The following is a 21142-nucleotide window of genomic DNA, read 5'->3' as shown; positions in this document are numbered from 1 at the left end:
GAAATTAAAGTTTATATTGCATTAAGCTTGTTTGGAAGTCAAGCAATAAATTTCATCTATGAAATTCTTTTTCTAGCTTCACCTTGTGATTATGCTGATACACTGATGATGACCAGCTAGTTTCTGGACAATATATTTACAGTAATAAAATTATTATACACTTGTGGATATGTGAGTCACTTAAAAATAATACGTTTATTTAACATTACTTAGAGTCATAATCTGAAACAACAAAATCAAAGCTAAGCCATCCTAATCAGTCAACAATAATGGAATTTATTAAAACAAATATAACTCCCTCATTAATTTTTTCCACATTAAGCTGAAGAACTATATGATAATTTATGTGTCTCCTAACGCTATCACTGATTTCATATTGTACATTGTATAACAATTGTACAAAACAATCAATCCAAAACTTTGCTAACCAGTGATGGGACTATTGCCTCAGAATAACATGTGACCAACAATTAGTCCCTTATATTAATGTAATAGAACAAAACTTGCAGGTTGTATGCACACTGTTAAACTGACATCACATACATTTCTGAGTAAAATCTAATTGCAAGTGTGATAAGTAATTCCCTACTCTCACCCCCCCACCCTTTTTTTTTAATAAATCACAACCTTACTTTCAAAGCTTATAACATGTTTACAGAAACACCTAAGTGAACAATCCCCATGTAATAGAGAATCTCAAAATCTAAGGCCTTCTGAAAGAAGGCACATTTTGTTGATACAATTTTCATTAATGATTAAAGAAATCATTAATTAGAAAATTCATCTCACATAACATTTTACAACTTTCTGCTAAAAGTATATTTCTGTTTATAGTATAAAAGTGTATTGCACTATTTATGAAAAAAAAATTGGCATGGATCAGAGGAGGTGGATCATTCTGTTACTAAAAAATGTACTGAATATACAACTGGAATGAAAACCTATACCAAACCTTCCAGATGGTGCTTCCCAGGAAATGCTAGGTATACTCCCAGAAGGCTAACATGGGTGAATAAGGACACCAGGACTAATCACCTGATTTGTCAAAAGGAATAAAACAAAATACAAAAAATGCCTTTCAGTGAAAGTCTTTGATGAAACCCATAAGCTAAAAACTCAAAACATCAGCTTTGAAGAAACCCACTCACTGTATCCACCTACAACGTTCATTACCTCCTGAAATGTGGTATGCTTCATAAACTTTGCACAGGAGCAGAGTCAGAAAACCTTGATGCAGTCTGTATCCAAGAACACAAATGCAAAACTGATTTTCAATGGAATAAAATCCATTAAATTGAAAAAACCATCTTCACATTAGCAGAGAAATTTGGTAGGGAGAACTGGAATCCTGGTCAACAAAAGGATCCATAGTGAACCAAGTCCAGAAACTAAGTTCCAATCATACATATTGGAGGTGCAATTGGCAGGAGTGGGGAAGTGTGGTTGCACAGTGATGTCGCAGGAGCTAAGCAAGTATTTGAGACATAAACATAGACTGAGAACTGATGATATACGTTCACCACCATGTTACAAAATGATATCAAAAATCCTACCAGTTGTGAGACACAGTCAGTGATAAAATTTATGAATGCCAAAAATGTTTGCCAGCTGAAATTTAATGGCAAATTAGTGAAGTGTATGGAGAAAATGCCATAAGTGAGGAAATGATGAGAAGATGGTGTAAGATGTTCAGCTAAGGGATGAAGAACATGTATACAATGAAGACTGATCTGGTTGACCATCACTAATCACTGCCAATCTGCTTGACATGAATAAGAAGATTCAAGAAAACAGAAGATTCATCATTTCTGAGTAGAGTACTCATTTTCCACATTTCTCTTTCTTTACCACATGAAATTATCTAGAAACATTTAGTGTTGCAAATGGTATGTAAGATGGATGCCAAAATAAAACACATGGCAGCAGCACTGAACTTCTGAGAATGGTATTGTAATGAAGGTGATAAATTTTTGAACTACATTATGATAGGAGATGAAAGCTGAATTTCTCATGTGACACCAGAGAATAAGTAGCAATTAATTCACTGGTAGCGTAATAGATCATCTCCAAAGGCAAAGAAATTCAAACAGTTAATTACCTCCAGGAAGATCAGATATATCGTGTTTGGGGAGGGTGTTTTTCTCTTTGACTTTATGACCCTCAAGGAACAACAATAAATGCAGATGTTTACTGTGAGAACCTAAAAAAAATTAGTTATATTCAAAACAAAAGATTATGCCACATCGGCTCCAGAGCTGTTTTAATTCATGACAATGAACAACTTTACACTGCTGTTTAAACATGCCAAATGCTAAAACAATTCAGCTGAGAAGTCTTCTAACCAAGTAGCTTCCAACGAGAGGAATCTTTATATGTTTTTTTTCGAGTGAAGGTGAATTAGACAATCTCATATGGAAGTAGCAGGGTTTTTCTCCCAGAAACTTGAGTTTTTATCAAACAGACAGACAAATCGGCATTGAGAACACATGCAATGAACAGACAAAAAAAACTAGTGGTGGTGGGCAGTAGATGTAAGTATAGGTTGTAGATGTAGGCGCTGGTGTAGGTGATAACAGTAGTATTGGTTCACTGCAATTGGTAGATTAAGTGCTGGAGATGGAGAGTTGTAAAGTAGGTGCTCTCCCTTGATAAGTCTTTGGACTCCTTGAAGGTGTTACATAATAATAACACCACCTATGCTCCACTGAGAATCGCCAGGTACAGAAAATATTTTAATGCACAAATAGGATCAGATGTTTCAGCAATTACAAAAAAAATATAGGACCTTTCATATAGTACCATAATAATGAAAATGGACATATTCTAAATGAACTATGCTACACAAATAACTTTGTCAATTTATAGAACAAATTTCCACACAAATTATGATTTTGTTCCATCCAAATGGAACAAAATCATAATTACATCATAATAAATTCAGTTTAATCCTTTATCCAAGTGTAAGCAAACAAAGTTTGCACCTGAAGTATCTTCAGGACTGAGGCAACTCGTGGTAAAGGTGGACCAAGCTCTCATCACTCCTTGTCTCAGTATCTCCAATAATGCAAAGCGCATCTCCTTGCGGACATGTATAATGCTATGCATTAAGGAAAGGGCCACTACCCAGACCAGTTTCGACCTTTATTGAGGTCTCGTCAGTGGGAGCCAGACCCAGAAGTGGTGATACTAAGGCAGAAGCAATGGAGAAGTCATATTTACTTATACAAGTTACCAAAAGGTGTACCACCTTATTATTAAATTACTCTGGATTTAGAGAAAGATGTTGGAAGTTTTTTTTTCACTTGGTTAGACTATAATAAATTTAGTTTAATCCTTTATCCAAGTGTAAACAAACAAAGTTTGTGTCTGAAGTATCTTCAGGACTGAGGCAATTCATTGTAAAGGTTGACCAATCTGGGTCTGGCTCCAACTGACGAGACTTCAATAAAGATCGAAACTGGTCTGGGTAGTGGCCCTTCCCTTAATGCATAGCATTATACATGTCTGAAAGGGATGTGCTTTGCATTATAGGAGATACTAAGACAAGGAGTGATGAGAGCACTTGGTCCACCTTTACCACGAGTTGCCTCAATCCTGAAGATACTTCAGCTGCAAACTTTGTTTGCTTACACTTGCATAAAGGATTAAACTAAATTTATTATAGTCTAACCAAGTGGAAAAAAACTTAAAACATAATTACATAATATTTTAATTAACAAAATAATGCATGAGATTAATTCAAAATTTCAGAGCGTACAACAGGGTAGAAGTAAACGATGATCACAGAATAGTAAGTGCACATATAAAACTGTCTCACCACTTTTAAACTTAAAATAAGAATGGAAAATAAATAAATAAATAAATATAGAAAAACCTCATTCTTCCTACCATACAAATCCAGTATAAAGAGCCATTATAAAATGTAACAGAAGGTTCAGTGTCTGAAGAACAAACCTAGGACTTCACTTACATCCATGAAGCAGCAGCAGAAATTTTAGTCACCAAGACTCTGTCATCAACTCAAAGGAAATGGGTGAACAAACCACTGAAGAATTAATAAAGAAATGCAATGACATTATACAACAATACAGAAAACACAGGATATATGACCTACACAATCACCTAAATGAACTAAAAATTCTAAATGATTGATCTTTTAGCATTTAGTTTATATGGCCTCTCAAAATGATAATGAAAACCACATCACCACAAAATTAGAAATATACCAGAATAGCATAAAACCAGAAAAAAGGTACCCGGTAACTCATTTTTTATGCAGAAAAAATTCAAAAGACTAAGGATTAACGGTAAAAATGGCAATATACTTGAAGACAAAAATGAAGAACTCTTAGCACAGAACTACTTCAAAAAGCTGTTGAATAATTCACCCATGAACTTTGCCTGAAATAATAATAAAAAACAAATTATGTGTAACAATTTTACAATACAAGAATTTAAAACTGCAAAAACCCAAAAGAATGAGAAAGCACCTCGACTGGAGAGTATAATGGCAAAGGCAATTTTGACATTGGAGGAAAGGATCTGGGTAGTTGATTGAATATTTTATTGGTACAAGGACAGCAAATGCTATACTGTACCATAGCAAAAGTTACAGTAGTACACACAAGGTGTTAGTGTGTACTACTGTAATTAATTTATCCTAATGGGATAAATTAATTAATAAATATTTACACACCAAATTAAGTTAAACAATGCAGTATCTATATACAGTAAAACCTCTTTTTTTACACTTTTCAGGGGACTGATGGAAAAAAGTGTAAATAGCAGGAAAGTGTAAAAAAAACATCTAAAAAAAGGCTAAAAGATGACTTGCTGCTAGTATGTGAGTCCACATACTTAATTACAAAATTTAATAACTGAAAATAAATGAATTTAGAATTACTTACATTTATCTATTTAAAAAAAATCTTTAATTGTTTATTGTTTTTACTTTTCGGTTTTTTTTTTTTTTTTTGACATAGTGCCAGATTGCTTTGCATTGAGTTCAATGCTTGACCTGTTTTCTACTATCGTGTTCAAAGTGGACACGGAAAATCTTTTGCTAAATGTACACGTGTTCCAGGCATGCCAATCTGCACGTCACAGAATTGCCATCTTTTCTTCTACGAAATACATTTTTTTTTTTTTCTCTCCATGTTACTAACATGGATAATCCACCACCGCAACTTGAAAGCAACTTTCAGATGCTAAATTACGTAACAAAAATTCTGCAATATCAATTCGTACTGTGATTGAAAAATCACAGTATCACTCATCACTACATTACTGCTTCAAGCGTGCAAGTCACTGTGATGGCAGAAATGAAACTTACAGCCGAAAGCAACACCATCTGGGAACAGAAATGTGCATATTTCTGCAGAAATCGATTCGAAAATCAGTATTTCCACCCGAGAAAAAAAACGCAAATCATGGGAAATAACGTCCACATCAAGTTGTTAATGGCGGGAAAACAATATATCATAAGAATAGGCCTTACAACGGGACCAACGGAAAATGACGCATATGGCAGGAAAACGTAAATTGCGGGGAACGTAAAAATGGGGTTTTACTGTATAAATAAAATTTATAAATCAAATGTGTTTGTATAAATTAATTCTTTGTAAAAAGTTAAAAATGCCCTGAAATTTGTCCAAGTTTAATAACATCTGTCAGAGCATATATGGCTCGGCCAGATAAGTAAAAATTAAATTCTTCTCTTGTATGAAGTGCTGCACTCCACCAGAATGTGGCAAATGGTAAGATGTGTGTTGCATTTTTTATACATAGCTGAGTCATCAGCCCTCAGTAAATAAAAATGTGTAAGATGAGTGACCCATGAAAAGGCTAGAAAAAACAACTTCTTCTCTTCTGTTTCTACATTGACTAGACTGTTAATGTTAAATTTCAGGCTTAATATCATGCAATATGTTTGTCAGTGATTATGTGCTGATTGTAAACAGAAGTGATTGCCACTGAGCAATTAGCTTTGATCATACAAACTGTCTGTAGTCTGTATATGGTACTGCCAAACAGTACGTGGAAAAAGTATAAGCTAATCTAGCAGCTGCAGTCTCATTTCCCTTAATTCTAATGTGGGTGGGAATCTCTTTAACATGCACACCAAAAGGACTGAGCCTTCCAATGTAAAGAAAAGAGACTAGTCCATGTAGAATCCAGCACAAACATCAAACTTAAGATATCTTCATTTTGTACAACAGTTGTAACACTTCACAAAGCAATGGATATGGATTATACATAGAAGTGCTTGCGTGCCAGCACTTCACAAAGAGAAGAATGAAATTTTTACTTATTTGGCCGCATACACACCACGACAGATGTTACTAAACTTAGACAAATTTCATGACGTTTTTAACTTTTTACAAAGAATTAATTTATAAATTAATTCTGTATAACTTACTTATTTTTGGTAGCAGTTCTCTTTTATATGCACAAGAGCAAGCTGAATGGCATACAACTCTGCTGTGTAATTACTGCAATCGAGTGGGATCAGGTTGGATATAGTAAAATCAGAAAACACAGCCAACAGAGATCTCTGATCTTAAGCCATCAGTATAGATGGGCAAGAAATCAGAGTGGGTTGCTATATGTGCATAAAATAATTGAAGGTAGAAAGATAATAGTATATGAGACTTTTGTAGTTGACTAAGTGAGAGGTTTCAAGATAAAGTGCAAACCTGCCATGGGGGAATGCTGTTAGGTTTGGTATGCAGGTAATGTCATCATTCATGCCAGTAGCTTCCATAATCTCTTTAACCATCTTACCGGCCATTATGGATCAAATATGCATCCTCGTACACTTTGTATTCATCATATATTTCAATGTGATATCAATGGTATTACAATTTTAATACGCACTTCGCATCCATGATAACCTTGACGTCTACAGACATCTTGGCCGGTAGCGTTAACATGCACACCAAAAGGACATATGGCAGTCTGCCATGTATGAAACTGAGCCTCCCAATGTAAAGAAAAGAAACTAGTCCACGTAGGATGCTCTTAGAAAAACTATTTTTAGGGCATAGTTAAGAGACAGCTGTATCCAACTAAGTGATAGAGTTGGTTCATTTGCATCAGCATAAAGGTTTTGAGTGGACAATGTGTGGAAGGTACCAGTAGCTATTCATATAGCCTGATTATGGTTGAGATCTAACCATTACGGGTCTCTGCCTTGATGAACCATTGACTTGAGACCCATAATCCAGCTTTGAATGTATAAGCAACACACAATGTGGCCTTCATAGACGTCATTCGACTTTGGGCCATTTGGTTTGGTTAGAAACTTGTATAAGAAATGCATTCCATCAAAGACAAAACAATGAGGATCGATCAGCACCCCATTCAGTAGAGGATAGATGTCAAGTAAATTCAACACTCTTTTGCACTTTTCCCTCAGATGATGAACGCGTGTGCAAGGAATGTAAATTTTTCCTGTCAAAGATGAGTCGCAAGAACTTGGCTTCCATTGCTACTGGAATAACAGTTTGTGCTATTCTTAATAAAGGATCTAGATGAAGACTGCATTTTTGGCAGAAGTGTACAGATTCAGATTTTTCTGCTGAAAATCTGAACCCATTACTAACAGCCCATGAATAGACAATCATTTGCTTGTTGGAGTTAACTTCCAATTACCCTCATGTTACGAGAATGACAGATTGTGAAGTCATCAACATATAGAGCATTGCCTACAGTCAGAGGAAGCTGTTTAGTGATTGAGTTAACTGTGATACCAAAAAATGGACTAGTCATACAATGTTCCCGATGATATGGCCAAGATAGCATACTTTCCATTCTCTGACAAAGTTTTTAATAAACAGGAATGTGTCTTATGAGACCAAGGTTATAGAGGTCTTTTAATATGCCATATCTCCAGACTGTATCATAAGCTTTTCCATGTCAAAGAATAATGAAACTAGTTTCATTTTCTCGTTTTAGGAATGCATTTCTTATACGAGTTTCTAACCAAACCAAATGGCCCAAAGTCAAATAACGTCTATGAATAGACGTTATCAGACGTCACATTGTGTGTTGCAGAGAAGACTGTTACTTTCTATATAGAGAAGTCTAGTATTAACCGTTTTCTATAATATCTTACAAAAGGCAACTGGTCAAAGCAATAGGTTGATAACTGGTTGCTTGTGTTGGGATAGTTAATGAATTTGGGATAGCAATGACAACTGACTTATGCCAAAAATCCAGAAACTCTTCCTCTGTAAGTGTTCTGTTATATATTAAGAGAAAGAGATCCACAGAAGTTGATGGAATATGCTTTCTCATTTAATAATGGATGTCATCAGGACCTACTGCGCTGAGCTGGAAAAGAGAAAAAAAAAAAAAGAAAACTCTTTTTAGTTCTTCCTTAACAAATGGCTGACTATATGGCTCAAACCCGTTGGTAGAAAAATTTGGCTGCTGTTTCTCTTGCTGCTCTTTCAATACTAAAAATTGAAGATGTGAAGCTGTTGTTGAGATTCTGGCGAACTTTTTTCCCCACAGTGTCTGTAATAGCTTTGGGATCAGCAACAATACATTCATTATGGTCTAAGGTAGATACAAACAGTGGGTTCTGTATCTACCTTTGATTTATCAGATTTTTATCTCATACATCTTTTGCACTAGTTGTTTGAGTAATTGATCAGATAAAATGGATTTGAGATTGTTTTTGCTTCTGACATCTCACATAACATGCTCTGTCCTAAGCACGTTTAAAAGCTATTAAGGTTTGATGTGATACCCTGTGTTCTGTCTTGATCTTTTTTTTTTGGCTGGAACCAGGGTTCCACCAAGGCTTCAGATACAGTCGGAATTGAAATGTTTTTCGATTTGAGGCTGTTGCTGCTTTGACAATACAATCGGCTATAAACTTTACTGCTTCATTGATAGGCATTTGACTGACTATATCAGCATTAAATTTTGCAAGATGAGAAAAAGTATTCCAATCAGCCTAGTCCATTTTTCAAGTGGGCATTGTGTAAGAGAATATGGTTTGTGTGAAGACATTGTGCAAATAACAGGAAAAGGATCACTTCCATAAATGTTGTCTCCAACATCCTATGTGAGCAGTGAAAAAATGGCAGGAGAGCAGATTGCAAGATCAATTGGAATATGAGTGGAGAGGCATATGGAAGAAAGTCTTGAGTCAATTATTCAAATGAGAGAGGTCATTATCGACAAGGATTCAATCAATGATGCGACCTCACCCATTTGTGTTGGCACTACCCCACAAGTGTTGCACCCATATAAGTCACCTGAACGCATAAGTATGAGTTCAGGCAGCCGCAAGATAAGGTTATCAAGATCGATTTCATTTAATTCAGCACCTGGTGGTAAATAAATTGGACATATGTAATTCAACAGGGGCGAATTCTCCATGCTTGCTGCGCAAGCTCATTACTTGAGAAAGAAGTAATATTTATTTGTTAATAAAGCATGCATTTATAAGCATTCTATTTAGGCTTTTATTTTTGTAGACAGAAGACGTCTTAAGCTTGCACGGCAATAATTGAGCTTTGTGTTGTATATCGAAGGCTGATGCTTGCTCGTCTAGCCAAAGCTACCTTGGCTACATCCTTGACAAAATTTTGTTGACAAGTAGGTTTTCATCACTGGAACTATTTTTAGAGTTGTTTCAGGAGTCAAACTATATGTCGTGCAATTGATGTGCTCAACAGAGAAGAGCTCATGACCATAAAGTTCAGGTATGGTGAAATTATCAAATTTGCTGTTTTAAGGATACTTGTGACATATTAAAATATCTATTCTACCATTTGAAATTATCAAATGGTAGAATAGATATTCATGTTTGTGATGCTGTTGACATTTTCGTTGATGCCACCTTCTCAGGTTAAGAGGATATTAGAAAAGGTGTAGTGGTGGCTAACTTCCTCTTTGCATTATGATATATTTTGTTCTGTTTTAATTTATTGTATTTCTTTATCATCTTTCCACTTCTGACATACACAGGAGTAAGCTAGGTGATCTCCCTGATAGTTTGACACATTCAGCTTTCTTTGAAAAGCAAGAATTGTTATCATGCTCTTTACTACTGCATCAGGCACAGCTGGTATAGCCATGACAGGCAGTTTGGGCATGTTCATATTTCTGACATTTAAAGCATCTTAGTGAATTATGGATGTATAATTTAACAGAGCAGATTTAAGATACCCTGCTTTTACAGATGTTGGAGGCTTAGGTGTATCAAAAGTTTTTTTTTGTTCCAACTAAGTACAATGTTCTTAGTTGGAACCAGGTGCCCATTCCTACATATCAGGATGTGTCTCACACCATCACTCCCTGATCTTTAAGCTCTGAACATATCTCTTCATTAGGAAGATCAAGCAGATCCAATTCTGATATCACTCCTCTACAAGAATTGAGTGTTTTATAAGGTGTTACTGTGACGTATTCCACTCTTCCGTGTTGCTTTCAGCAGTTTTTTAGAATGTTTCTGATATGTTTCCAGCAAGAATATCACCAGAACATAATTTCTGAACAGTTTTCAGAGATACTGCCCGTCTTTCTAAACCCTTTTGAATAAAGAAAGGTGATATTTTCCCTATTAGCTTTTCACATGTTGCATTGATGATCAGAAACACTGGTATCACATTTTGTTTCTTACTTCTATAACCAAGTGCTGCATCTACAGTATCAGTACTTGGTTGGGATCTTGTTAGGGTCCCTAAAACATTTGATAATGAAGGATTCAATGCTCAAGGGTTTTTTTTTGTTCAGTGCCAGCACTTCCCATCCACCCCAGAGCTACACATGGATGCACTCAGGAGTGGAAAACCAATGCTGCCTCAGACGGTATACTAGTACCACAGCAAGCCTTAAGTCCCGATCCTGGACCATAAGGTAAGAGACTTACTGCAATACTCAGTGCCGTAACGAGGGTGTGGCGAAAGAGGCGCAACTAGGTTTGGGGTGCAAAACGTAAAAAATAAAAATAAATAAATAGATATAAAAGTCTGCTATTTTATATTGTATTTTTAAATTTCAGCAATAAGCTACTTCAGACACAAATTCTGCAACACACTGCAACTCATTTTGATGGGGTTAATAGTAAATATTTAACATATTGCATTAATAAAATTTAACTTGTTACGTTTAAATTTTTCAAAATTTTTGTCATTTTTGGGTTAGGGGGGCGCAAGTTAGAAACTTGCCACAGGCGCTTCATACCCTTGCTACTGTATTGACAACACCATTGGACCCTTGCAGGCAAGCACACCAGCCAACTGATCCAGGACTATCTGTCTTGCTGAAGCAGAGGGCAAAGTAATGCAAGGAGGACCACCAGGATACCCTTTCTGGATGTCCACGGTTTGCACTATAGACGAAATGCAGCAGGGCATTGGATCACAGTGATGGTGGCAGGAAACAAAAGCAAAGAAAAAGAGTTACAATGAAAAGGACCAGTACCATCACTGGAAAGTCCCCTCCACCACGTGCCCCACAAGGAAGGATATGCAACAATAAGTTGAGGACTGAACATTAGGTCAGAAGCTCCAGTCAGTTCTCTGCATTCCTTAAAAGGCTATGTTGAGGTCACCTCTCACATATCTAGTTTTAATCATCACATACTTTTCTTTCTTTTTTTTTTTTCTTTTTTGCTGAAATATATATTATATAGACAATCCACAAAAAAAGAGCTAGATGGAGAATATAGAAACGCCAAAATTTCAAGCATTCCAGATTTAAGGCTTGGTACTATATTGCAAAAAGGATGAAATTTTGATGAATATGGAAGAAATAAAAAAATTTAAATGGACATGATGCTGCTGAGTTATATAAGACACTGGGAGATGTGGTAAAAAAAAAAAAAAAGAGGTTAATTGATGAAAATATCACTGCCAAGCAGACTCAATTACCTGTCTCAAGGCAAAATAGGTAGCTGAGAGAAGAGCTAGTTATAGCAAAAAGCATTTGAAGAACCATTAATGCCTTGAAAATGATGATTTCATTGGGGAGTTGCTAAAACATGGTGGCAAGATGACAGAAAACTGCACCAGTTGTTTGTGTAACACTGCATGGAATGAAAGGAAAGCACCAAAAGAATGAACAAGATCAATTCCAAAATCCATTCACAAAAAAAAAAAAAAGGAAGCAAAATGGAGTGTAAAAATTACAGAACAACTGACATAATCAGTCATATGGGAAATGTACTTAAGATATTAAGTACATTTCCCATTTCCCATTAAGTACTTATTAAGTAGATGCTTAGAAATTGCAAAAAGACAGGAAGATGGTTCCAAACAATAAGAGGAAGGAGACTCAACATCCCCAGCCACCTTGATTATGCTTCTGGAAAGAACAATGGATGTTATAAAGGAATATATAAGGGAAATTTCAGTTCAAGGGGTAAGAGTCAATAATTTGATTTACAGATGATATAATCATTACTGAAGAAGATGAAGAGCAAGAGAGAACAGTGCTGAAGTTAAATGAAAATGAAAGAAATACAGGTTGATAACAAACATTTGATTCATCAAGGGAAGGCACCTACTTCTACAACTCTGTCTCCACTATGATTACCAACCATACCAGACCGCCACCATCATCATCTATGCCATCTACTGTAGCGTTGTCCCCCCTCCCGAAAACAAAGAAAAAAACAATTTTAATTTTTTCAATGTAATCAGGAATACAGATACAATTGATTTGTGGTAACTAAAATATGAGACACAGACTTGCAAATGCAATTAATCTCTACTGCAAAACTACCCGTCATGCAAAGCACATCAATAAAAGTACCAATTTTATAGATCATTCATATAAAAGGATTGGCTGATGTTCACAGTGAGGTCAAACATCTCTTTTAGATACTTGAAAAAGGGCCTGCGAATTAAGATCAGAGAATTCAATGTTGAAGTCGCTATTTAGAATCGATGGTATTTGATCATTTTTCTTCAACAGTGGTATAAGGCAGAAGAATAAAGTGAATGAAATCTATGATATCTTCAATCGACTGTTTTGGAGACTGTGTTGAGAACAGTTATCCATTAGGCAAAAGATTTTCAACAGTACAAATATCTTCCACATTCCGACTGATGTTCCCATCATTGTCAAATAATATTGAGATAGGAAATAATAACATGTGCATTATTGTTAACTTTCGTTATTATTATTATTTATTATTGTTATTGATGAGGCCAGGGACTTGGGAGTGTTGGTGGATAAGGAGATGAAGTTTAGGGGGCACATTGCAAAAGTGGCTAAATCAGCTCATCAAATCACTTGGTTGTTGAAAAATACTTTGACGAGCAGAGACAAGCAAGTTATTGTTCCTCTGTGCCGAGCCTTGATAAGACCTCATCTCGACTACTGTGCCCAGATTTGGTCACCTAGGTTTCTTCTTGATGGGGAGAAGGTGGAGAGGATCCAGAAGCGAGTGACTAAGATGATAGCAGATCTACGGAATGAACCTTATGAGAACAGGTTGAAGATTTGTGGGTTGCAGAAATTGGTTGATAGGCAGAAGAGGGGAGATATGATTGAGACATTCAAATTGCTGAAGGGTTTCTATAGGATTAATTCAGAGGATATTTTTGAGATCAGAACTGGTGGTGGGAGAACTAGGGGACATCTATGGAAGCTGTGCAAGAATGTGGTTAGCAAGGGTGTTAGAGCTGGGTTCTTTACTTTTAGAGTGGTAAATGAGTGGAATAAGCTGCCAGAGTCTGCTGTGGGTGCTATGACAGTGAATGTGTTCAAGGCAAGGTATGATAGATACTGTGAGAATGCTGAATAGTTGTGTGCACATGATGTTTAGGGCCTCCCTCGATGAGTCTAAGGACTCCTGGAGTCGCCCGTAATAATAATAATAACTTTGTGATAACATCAGCTTGTTAACCATTTCACATGATTTGCAACATAAAATTAGACATCGCTAACACTAAGCAATTTATTGGAAGTTTTCCCACTTGGTTATACTATAAATTAAAGATGCCAAGAAATTATATTCTTGGTTTAATCCTTTATCCAAGTGTAAGCAAACAAAATTTGCTGAAGTAACTTCAGGACTGAGCAACTCGTATAAAGAAGCTAATTACTTCACATCACTTGCATTAATATCCCATAATGCAAAGCATGTATCCTTACAGACATGTATAATGTACCCAGACCCATAAGTGATACCACGGTTGAAGTAATGCACAAGCCATATTTCAATATACAATTGGCCAAAAAGGTGTCACACAAACATTGTTTGCTTACACTTGGATAAAGGATTAAACCAAGAATATATTTTCTTGGTATCTTTAATTTATAGTATAACCATGTGGAAAAACTTCCAATATTTATCTCTAATCCAAAGTATTTTAGTAATAAGGTGTAACACCTTTTGGCTACTCATATATGGAAATATGACTTGTGAATTACTTCAGCCTAGGTATCACCTCTAGATCTGACTCTCACTGATGTACTTTTGTGCAGAAGTGGTTGTCAGACTGAGAGATATGAACTGCTCTGCTCAGAGGTGGCTTTTTGCCATTGGGCAGAATCACTGCTGAGGGTTCCTCTCCGTGGCAGGGTGGGCCTTGCACTGAGGGGAACCACTGCTGAGTAAAATGATTCTTCGGGTTGCCTGCACTTGATGAGTTAGAGTGATCTGAGGGATTACTTAGTTTTTGGAGACTTCCCTTCACTTATATAGTGAAAACAGTCTGGGTAGTGACCCCGTCCCATAATGCATAGCATTATACATGTCCATAATGATATGTGCTTTACAGTATGGGATACTAAGCCAAGATGTGAAGTCATTAGCTTCTATATATGAGTTACCCAGTCCTGACGTTACTTCAAGTGGAAACTGTTTGCTTACACTTAGATAAAGGATTAAACCAAGAATATAATTTCTTGGCATCTTTAATTTAATAAGCAATTTAATTAATTAATAAATAATTTAAATAAAGCCAAGCAGGAGTGGATTCTTTAGATATTGTCAAACATTTTACTCAAAAGGAAATATGCCATGTTACATATGGATCTAAAGTAGCAGTTGGTTGGTTCTGACTTGTAGATGGTTGATTTAATTTAGCCTAAGCAAAATTTTTCATCATTTTTGAATGTTTTTAACACTTGCCAGCTGATTTTGCAATCTTCTCTGCTTCTAAGGCATTTAACTCAACCTCAAGCTTTTTTACCTTTCAGTGCCAGTTTTTGCCCAAAACATGGCAGTCTAAAACAATCCTACACCCTACCCCCCAACGATTTCTAAATTTTACGTTTCTCTTACCCAGAATGACAAAAGGAAATTGCTGTACTTTAAATTTGTTCAGATCTGTCTAGTAGAACTTGAGTTGTCACACTGATGCTGGCTAGTCCCTCCACACTGAAGCAGTAACTAAGCAGAGAATGATATGTGCTGTCATAGCCATATCATTCTCTGCTTCATAGTGGTGGTGAAGGGGGGGTATAATGCTGTAGTTACTTCTGTAACCCAGTTTCTTGACATAAGGGGAAGAGCACATAAAGATATTTCACATCAGCAATGACATTCAGGGAGAAGAGGATGAAGAAGCAAATAAAGGTCAATGAACATGAGCTAGAAGGGGGATTTAGAAGATCCACATACCTAGGGATGCATGATTTAGACTATGAAAAGGAGATAAAGACTTCTGATAACAAAAAAAAAAAAAAAAAGTATCCTGCTGACAATGATTAAAATATGGAAAAGTAATACAGTGGATCCTGACAAAGCTGAGAGTACTGGAAACATACTGAGCACTGAATGGATCTTGGTCATGGGTAACAGTCAAAGACCATGGGATGAATATTGGCATTTGAAAGAATCTGCTAGAGAAAAGTTTTACAAATTGGATGGATGTAAAAGATAATGAATGAGGAACACTATACAAAATTATATTGAAAAGAGAATCAAATGACAAGCTAATTAGAAGGAAACAATATTTTTGAATATACCTGTAGGATTGATGAAAGAAAACCCCTGATGTTCAGTAGAATAGATAACATAAGAGGATGGCCATGATGAGAGTAGGTGGAAAGAGATTGCAAGAGTTGAGTTAACTGACAGCTGAGTTAACAGAAAGGAATGGCAGAAAATAGTAAAGACTGCATCGGACACTAATAGACATTGGGCACTGATGGTGATTGTTATACTATGATATATTCAATTATATATAATTTAAGTAGAATGATGGTCATGTTACCTTCTGTCTCGACCAATAACATCAAGATAACCAATTGGTGGTGAATTCTCAGGTGCATATTTGCCATGGGAAACTTGCTGACTAAAGGCAACAAGTGCTAATTTATCTTGATAAGTTACATGTACAGCTTTCCCTTCTTTTTCTGTAATAACCAAAAAAAAAAAAAAGTAAATAAAATAAATTAGGTGAAATAGTTTAAGTGATTTAGATTTTTAAAGTAAAACATATTCACTGCAAGTATTAATATTTTGGTGATGAAAACTAACCATTTGTATAGTAAATTTATATTTCAAACATGCTGTAGATTTCTCTCCTCCCTCAAAGCATTTTCCCCCAAAGGACTGACTTACAGCTGATCAAAAAATCTTAATAGATTTCTTCTCTCTTTCTAACCAACTAGCCTACATACAGCATAAATGTGCTACATATGTTTCACAATCCCTTTTGCAAAATATATATGTATATCCCATCCAATTCTCCCATGTGTCTTAGGGTCAGAGGCCTGTCACAGTCAAGTAACAGTTTCTTTAAAACCTAATTAATGTAGTAATAGTACAATTATCCTATATGAATATGGTTGTCAGCTGTGTGTTCTGGCTAGTTTACCTGTCTTAGGCAATGTAAAACCCATGTTTCCAGGAGAAAAGGTCTGCCTCTGTATGAGACTGGCTAACTCACCTTCAGTCATAAAGCTTGGATTAAAGATTCTTCATGTCCTCAATGGGATTCAAACCCAAGTTTTTTCAGACAAAGGGCATAGTCGAAACTGACTGCGCTACAGAGTCCTCCTGTATATGTATGTACGGGACTCTGCACTACAGAGTCCCGTACATACATATACAGTAATCTCTCAATTACCTAACCATGCCATGGGAGCAATTTGTTGTTTAGATAATTGAAAGCATAATTACATTGTGCTTACCACAAATCAGTTGATACAATAATCCCATTCAATTGTCAGTTAATTGAAGGTTTGATTAACTGAGATACCGTATTTTACGATGTATAAGACACACCCAAGAAATTTAATACAATTTTCTGAAAAAAACCTAAACTTTAAAGTATGATTTAAAAAAAAAAAAAAAAATCGATAAAATAATAGGTAATTTTTAATAGTAAACTGACCTTTCAGAAACTTGCAAAACCCATGTCACTGTCAGCCGACTCTTCTCTATCATCATTAATTTCTTATAATATAGAAATAATTTTGTCTTCATATTCTTTTGGCATTTTTTGACTGATTTTTGTTTTTGTACGCATACAAAGTTCACTGCGTTTCATGAAACGGTAACACCATGACACACCACCTTTAAAATCTTCAATGTTAAGCTCACAGGCTACTTTGACTGCATGTGTAAGAATCATTTTTGTTGAAATGGCAATGCCATTTTGCCGATTTTCTTGCACCCATTTCAAAACTTCAGTCTCTAGTTCTGGCCACTTCACAATTTTTCCACATTCCGCGCGCTTTTCTTTACGCAAATTGTACAAAATCTCCTTCTGACCACACCAAGTTCTTAGCCATTGACGCGCTAGAAGTCACGTGAAGGTCACGCATCAATTTGATTGCACCATTAACTGCCTACAAAGATCTTGGAACATAAAAGGGAGTGAGTGCGTATGACTTTGAAAAGAGGAAACAATCTTTACCTTCATTATATAAGCTGCACCCCATTTTTAAGATGAATTTTTAAGGTAAAAAAGTGCGTCTTATACACCGGAAAATACGGTAATTGAGAGATCATTATATAAGTAAATATATAATTCTACTCTTATTGTAATATATATAGATAATTGAGAATTAACCACCAAAACACACACACACACACACACAATCAGATTTGAATTTTAAGCTAAAAATTTACATTTTACAGTTCTAGCTTTTTTTTTTTTTTTTTTTTTTTGTGAACCAAAACAACAGTGATGTCATTCATCACCACAGCAATTAAACTTAAGGTAATTTTTCATTATATACTGTATAAAGTTTATTTATTGCTATTTGGAACATAATTTTTCTTCATCTCAAATTGTTTTGCCAAATTTTGCTTCTTATCATGCTAAACTAGATCAATTTTAGTAAAAATCCCAAATACCACAGATCTGGCAATCTGTCCAAACAGGACACAACTGTTCTATACATACCATCTGAATCTAACAGATGCTTATCACTGCAATAAATTGTAACAAACTAGAACACAAAAAATTCATTATAAAAAAAAAAAAAATTAAACTTATTAAGGATGTACAGCTAATATTTCTCTACTACAAAACGCTAGTATGGTCAGAGCTAACAATATAGATATTATTAACAAATATTCAAATGAATGCCAAGTACAAAATTATGCTGGAAATGCAAAAACAGCATCTCTCGCTCAACCCCCCTTCATCTTGTGAGACAAAAAAATTATATAATTAATTAACACATAAAAATGTATATTTTCTCATAACAAATAAATGTTCATCTTTTGGATAGCTATCTTTTAAATGCAAGAAATCTATATGGAAGCATTCTTGTATTTAAGGTTTGGCTGGTGGAGAAGTTCTTCACAAGAATCTTTGAACAATCTTGCAAAATTAAAGGGAGTAAGATGAAGTGTAATTTCTTGCCATTTAAAGCAGTGGTTGTATCAGAGTAGCACAACTCTGATATTCTATGTTTTCAAAAAATACAAGTGCTCAAAGTGTTCTTCACATCTCACTTCAGTAGATTTCAGTAGAAATCAAGACTCATCATGGTGGTTTCTCATCAAACTGCACCTTAAATACTTTTAACTATTTCCAATACTCAGGTAATGTATTCCGTTCACCAACCATCTCCAAGCAAAAAAACTTATTCTACTGTCCTTTTCTAATACAACTTTCAGGGATGGTCTCTTGTTCTGCCTCTATCTGCTCTATAAAAAATTTCTTCTCCATTAATCTGGTCAGAGCTGATACAGCTAATATTCCAAGGACTCATCACAGGAGGGCAGTCTACTCCACACAACTCACTGTCTACTTTACTTAATATTCCATCTATACACAACACCACAGAAAGAATAGCATGCGAATAAGAATGAGGGGAGTTATGAAATATATAAAATGCATTCCAGAAAAGTAACGAGTATTACGCGGAAAGCTAAATTGGAGTATGAAAAGAAATTGACTATGCAGGTTAAAGGCAATCCAAAAGAATTTTATTGTTATACAAGCAAAAGAAGAATCGATGTGGAAGAATAACCTTAATGAAAGCATATAGTAATCTAGTGTCAGAAGCTATTGACATTGTTCAATTAATGAGTGATCACTTTGCTAAGATATATCAACCAGATTTATGTAACATGCTGCACAGTGCTACTGCTACATTGGGTGTGAGAGTTAGAGGTGCATGAAATTGAGGTTGAAGACTTGGATAAGACTTTGTCAACAGGAACAGATGGAATATCGGCATGTTTGCAAAAGGAATGTTCAAATGAATTGACTAGATCTTTCACCATGTTTGTATAACTCGAGTCTCAGTTCAAGAATGATACCACAGGAATAAATGACAATTCCACCATTGTACAATGGTGATGCAAAAACTGATGTGTCTAACTACTGTCTATCAATATCTCTGGTGTGATAGTAAAGATTTAAGAGAAGTTGGTAAGAACTTGCATACAGAAATGGGTACAGCAACACAGAGGATCAAGCAGTCAAGATTCTACCAAATTACAACAGCCAATGCATATCATCCAGATAACACAGATATAAGCACAGAACTACTTAAGCAACTAAGTCAAACAATATCAGATACAAAGATCTTTTAGGAGATCTAAATGCCAAAAGCCCAACTTTGGGCTCCCCACAACTTAATCAGAAAGGAGCACAAATAGAGGACATAACTGATGATCATAAACAACAAGCAAAATACATCTGTCAAAAACAAGGTACAGAATCAGCATTAGACACCACAGCAGTAAATTATGAAACCAAATCTTACCCTGCAGAAAGTACTAAAGAATGCCATCAGTGATCATAGACCTATTATCACAACCATTAATTTGCAGTTAGACCAAAAACCACAGAAAAGGAGATTTTGGAACTTCAGAAAAGCAAACTGACCTAAATACACACAACTATTAGAAACATATTGCACTAGCACACCTACTAGTAAAGAACTTGATCAGTAACTACTAGAAATACTTAACAACATACAGATAGCTGCAAAAAATTCAATTCCCAGAAGACTCAGGAAAAACAACTGGGTTTCATTTTGGAAAGATCATAATATCAATGCTATGATACTATACTTATGAACTGGCTCTAAGAAAATAATGTAGACTTCTACCAAATTGCATACAGGTCTCAAACACAGTACAGAACATTAATTATTTTATCTTTGCTAATCAATCATTGATGGCTTTCAAGAAAAATCACTAAAGAAGACAACAGCAATCTTCTTGCTGCCTTCGATTACATTTGGAGACAAAAGTTAATAAAAATTGCACACAATACTGGAATAAGGGGGAACACATTAACTTGGATTTCAGATTTCATGAAAGGAAGGAAAATGAAAGTAAAAGTTAATGGAATTTATTGCAACATGCATCAAACTTGGGCTGTAGTCCTACAAGGTTTTGTCTTAAGCCCATTCCTATTTCTCATCTATATGAACAATATTCATCCTCACATAATAAATGATACAAAAATAGCATGCTATGCAGATGATATAGCAATCTGGCACAAAAGCAGTAATTCTCAACAATCTGAAAAAGTCTTAAATAAATCAATAAAAGGCTTAGAAAGATGGGCAAAGGAACATAAATTACAGATAAACCCAAAAAAATAAAACTGAGTATTGTCTCCACTGATAGAAAAAATAGACACAATTACAACCCCCAAATCAAGATATATAATACCAAAATAGGAAAAGCAGTCTCCAAAATACTTAGGCCTAACCCCAGATACTGAACTGAGATTTACAACTCATA

The 21142-nt window shown here is 35.3% G+C and overlaps 1 protein-coding gene across 1 annotated transcript in view; it reads right to left on the bottom strand.

Moving 5' to 3' along the window:
- Window positions 1-21142, bottom strand: part of LOC150102272 (Golgi resident protein GCP60) — a 189116-nt gene that overhangs the window by 135665 nt on the left and 32309 nt on the right. The window contains exon 2 of the mRNA XM_090399544.1: window positions 16191-16332. Coding sequence (XP_090255670.1) covers window positions 16191-16332 — 142 coding nt within the window. The remainder of the gene's footprint in view (window positions 1-16190; window positions 16333-21142) is intronic.

The sequence above is a fragment of the Typopeltis vanoorti genome, chromosome 10 (assembly GCF_054136105.1).
Source record: "Typopeltis vanoorti isolate ZY-2024b chromosome 10, IOZ_Tvanoo_1.0, whole genome shotgun sequence".
NCBI classification, from domain to species: domain Eukaryota; kingdom Metazoa; phylum Arthropoda; class Arachnida; order Uropygi; family Thelyphonidae; genus Typopeltis; species Typopeltis vanoorti.
The sequence above is the reverse complement of the archived record's forward strand: the minus strand, read 5'-3'. Positions and strand labels throughout refer to the sequence as shown.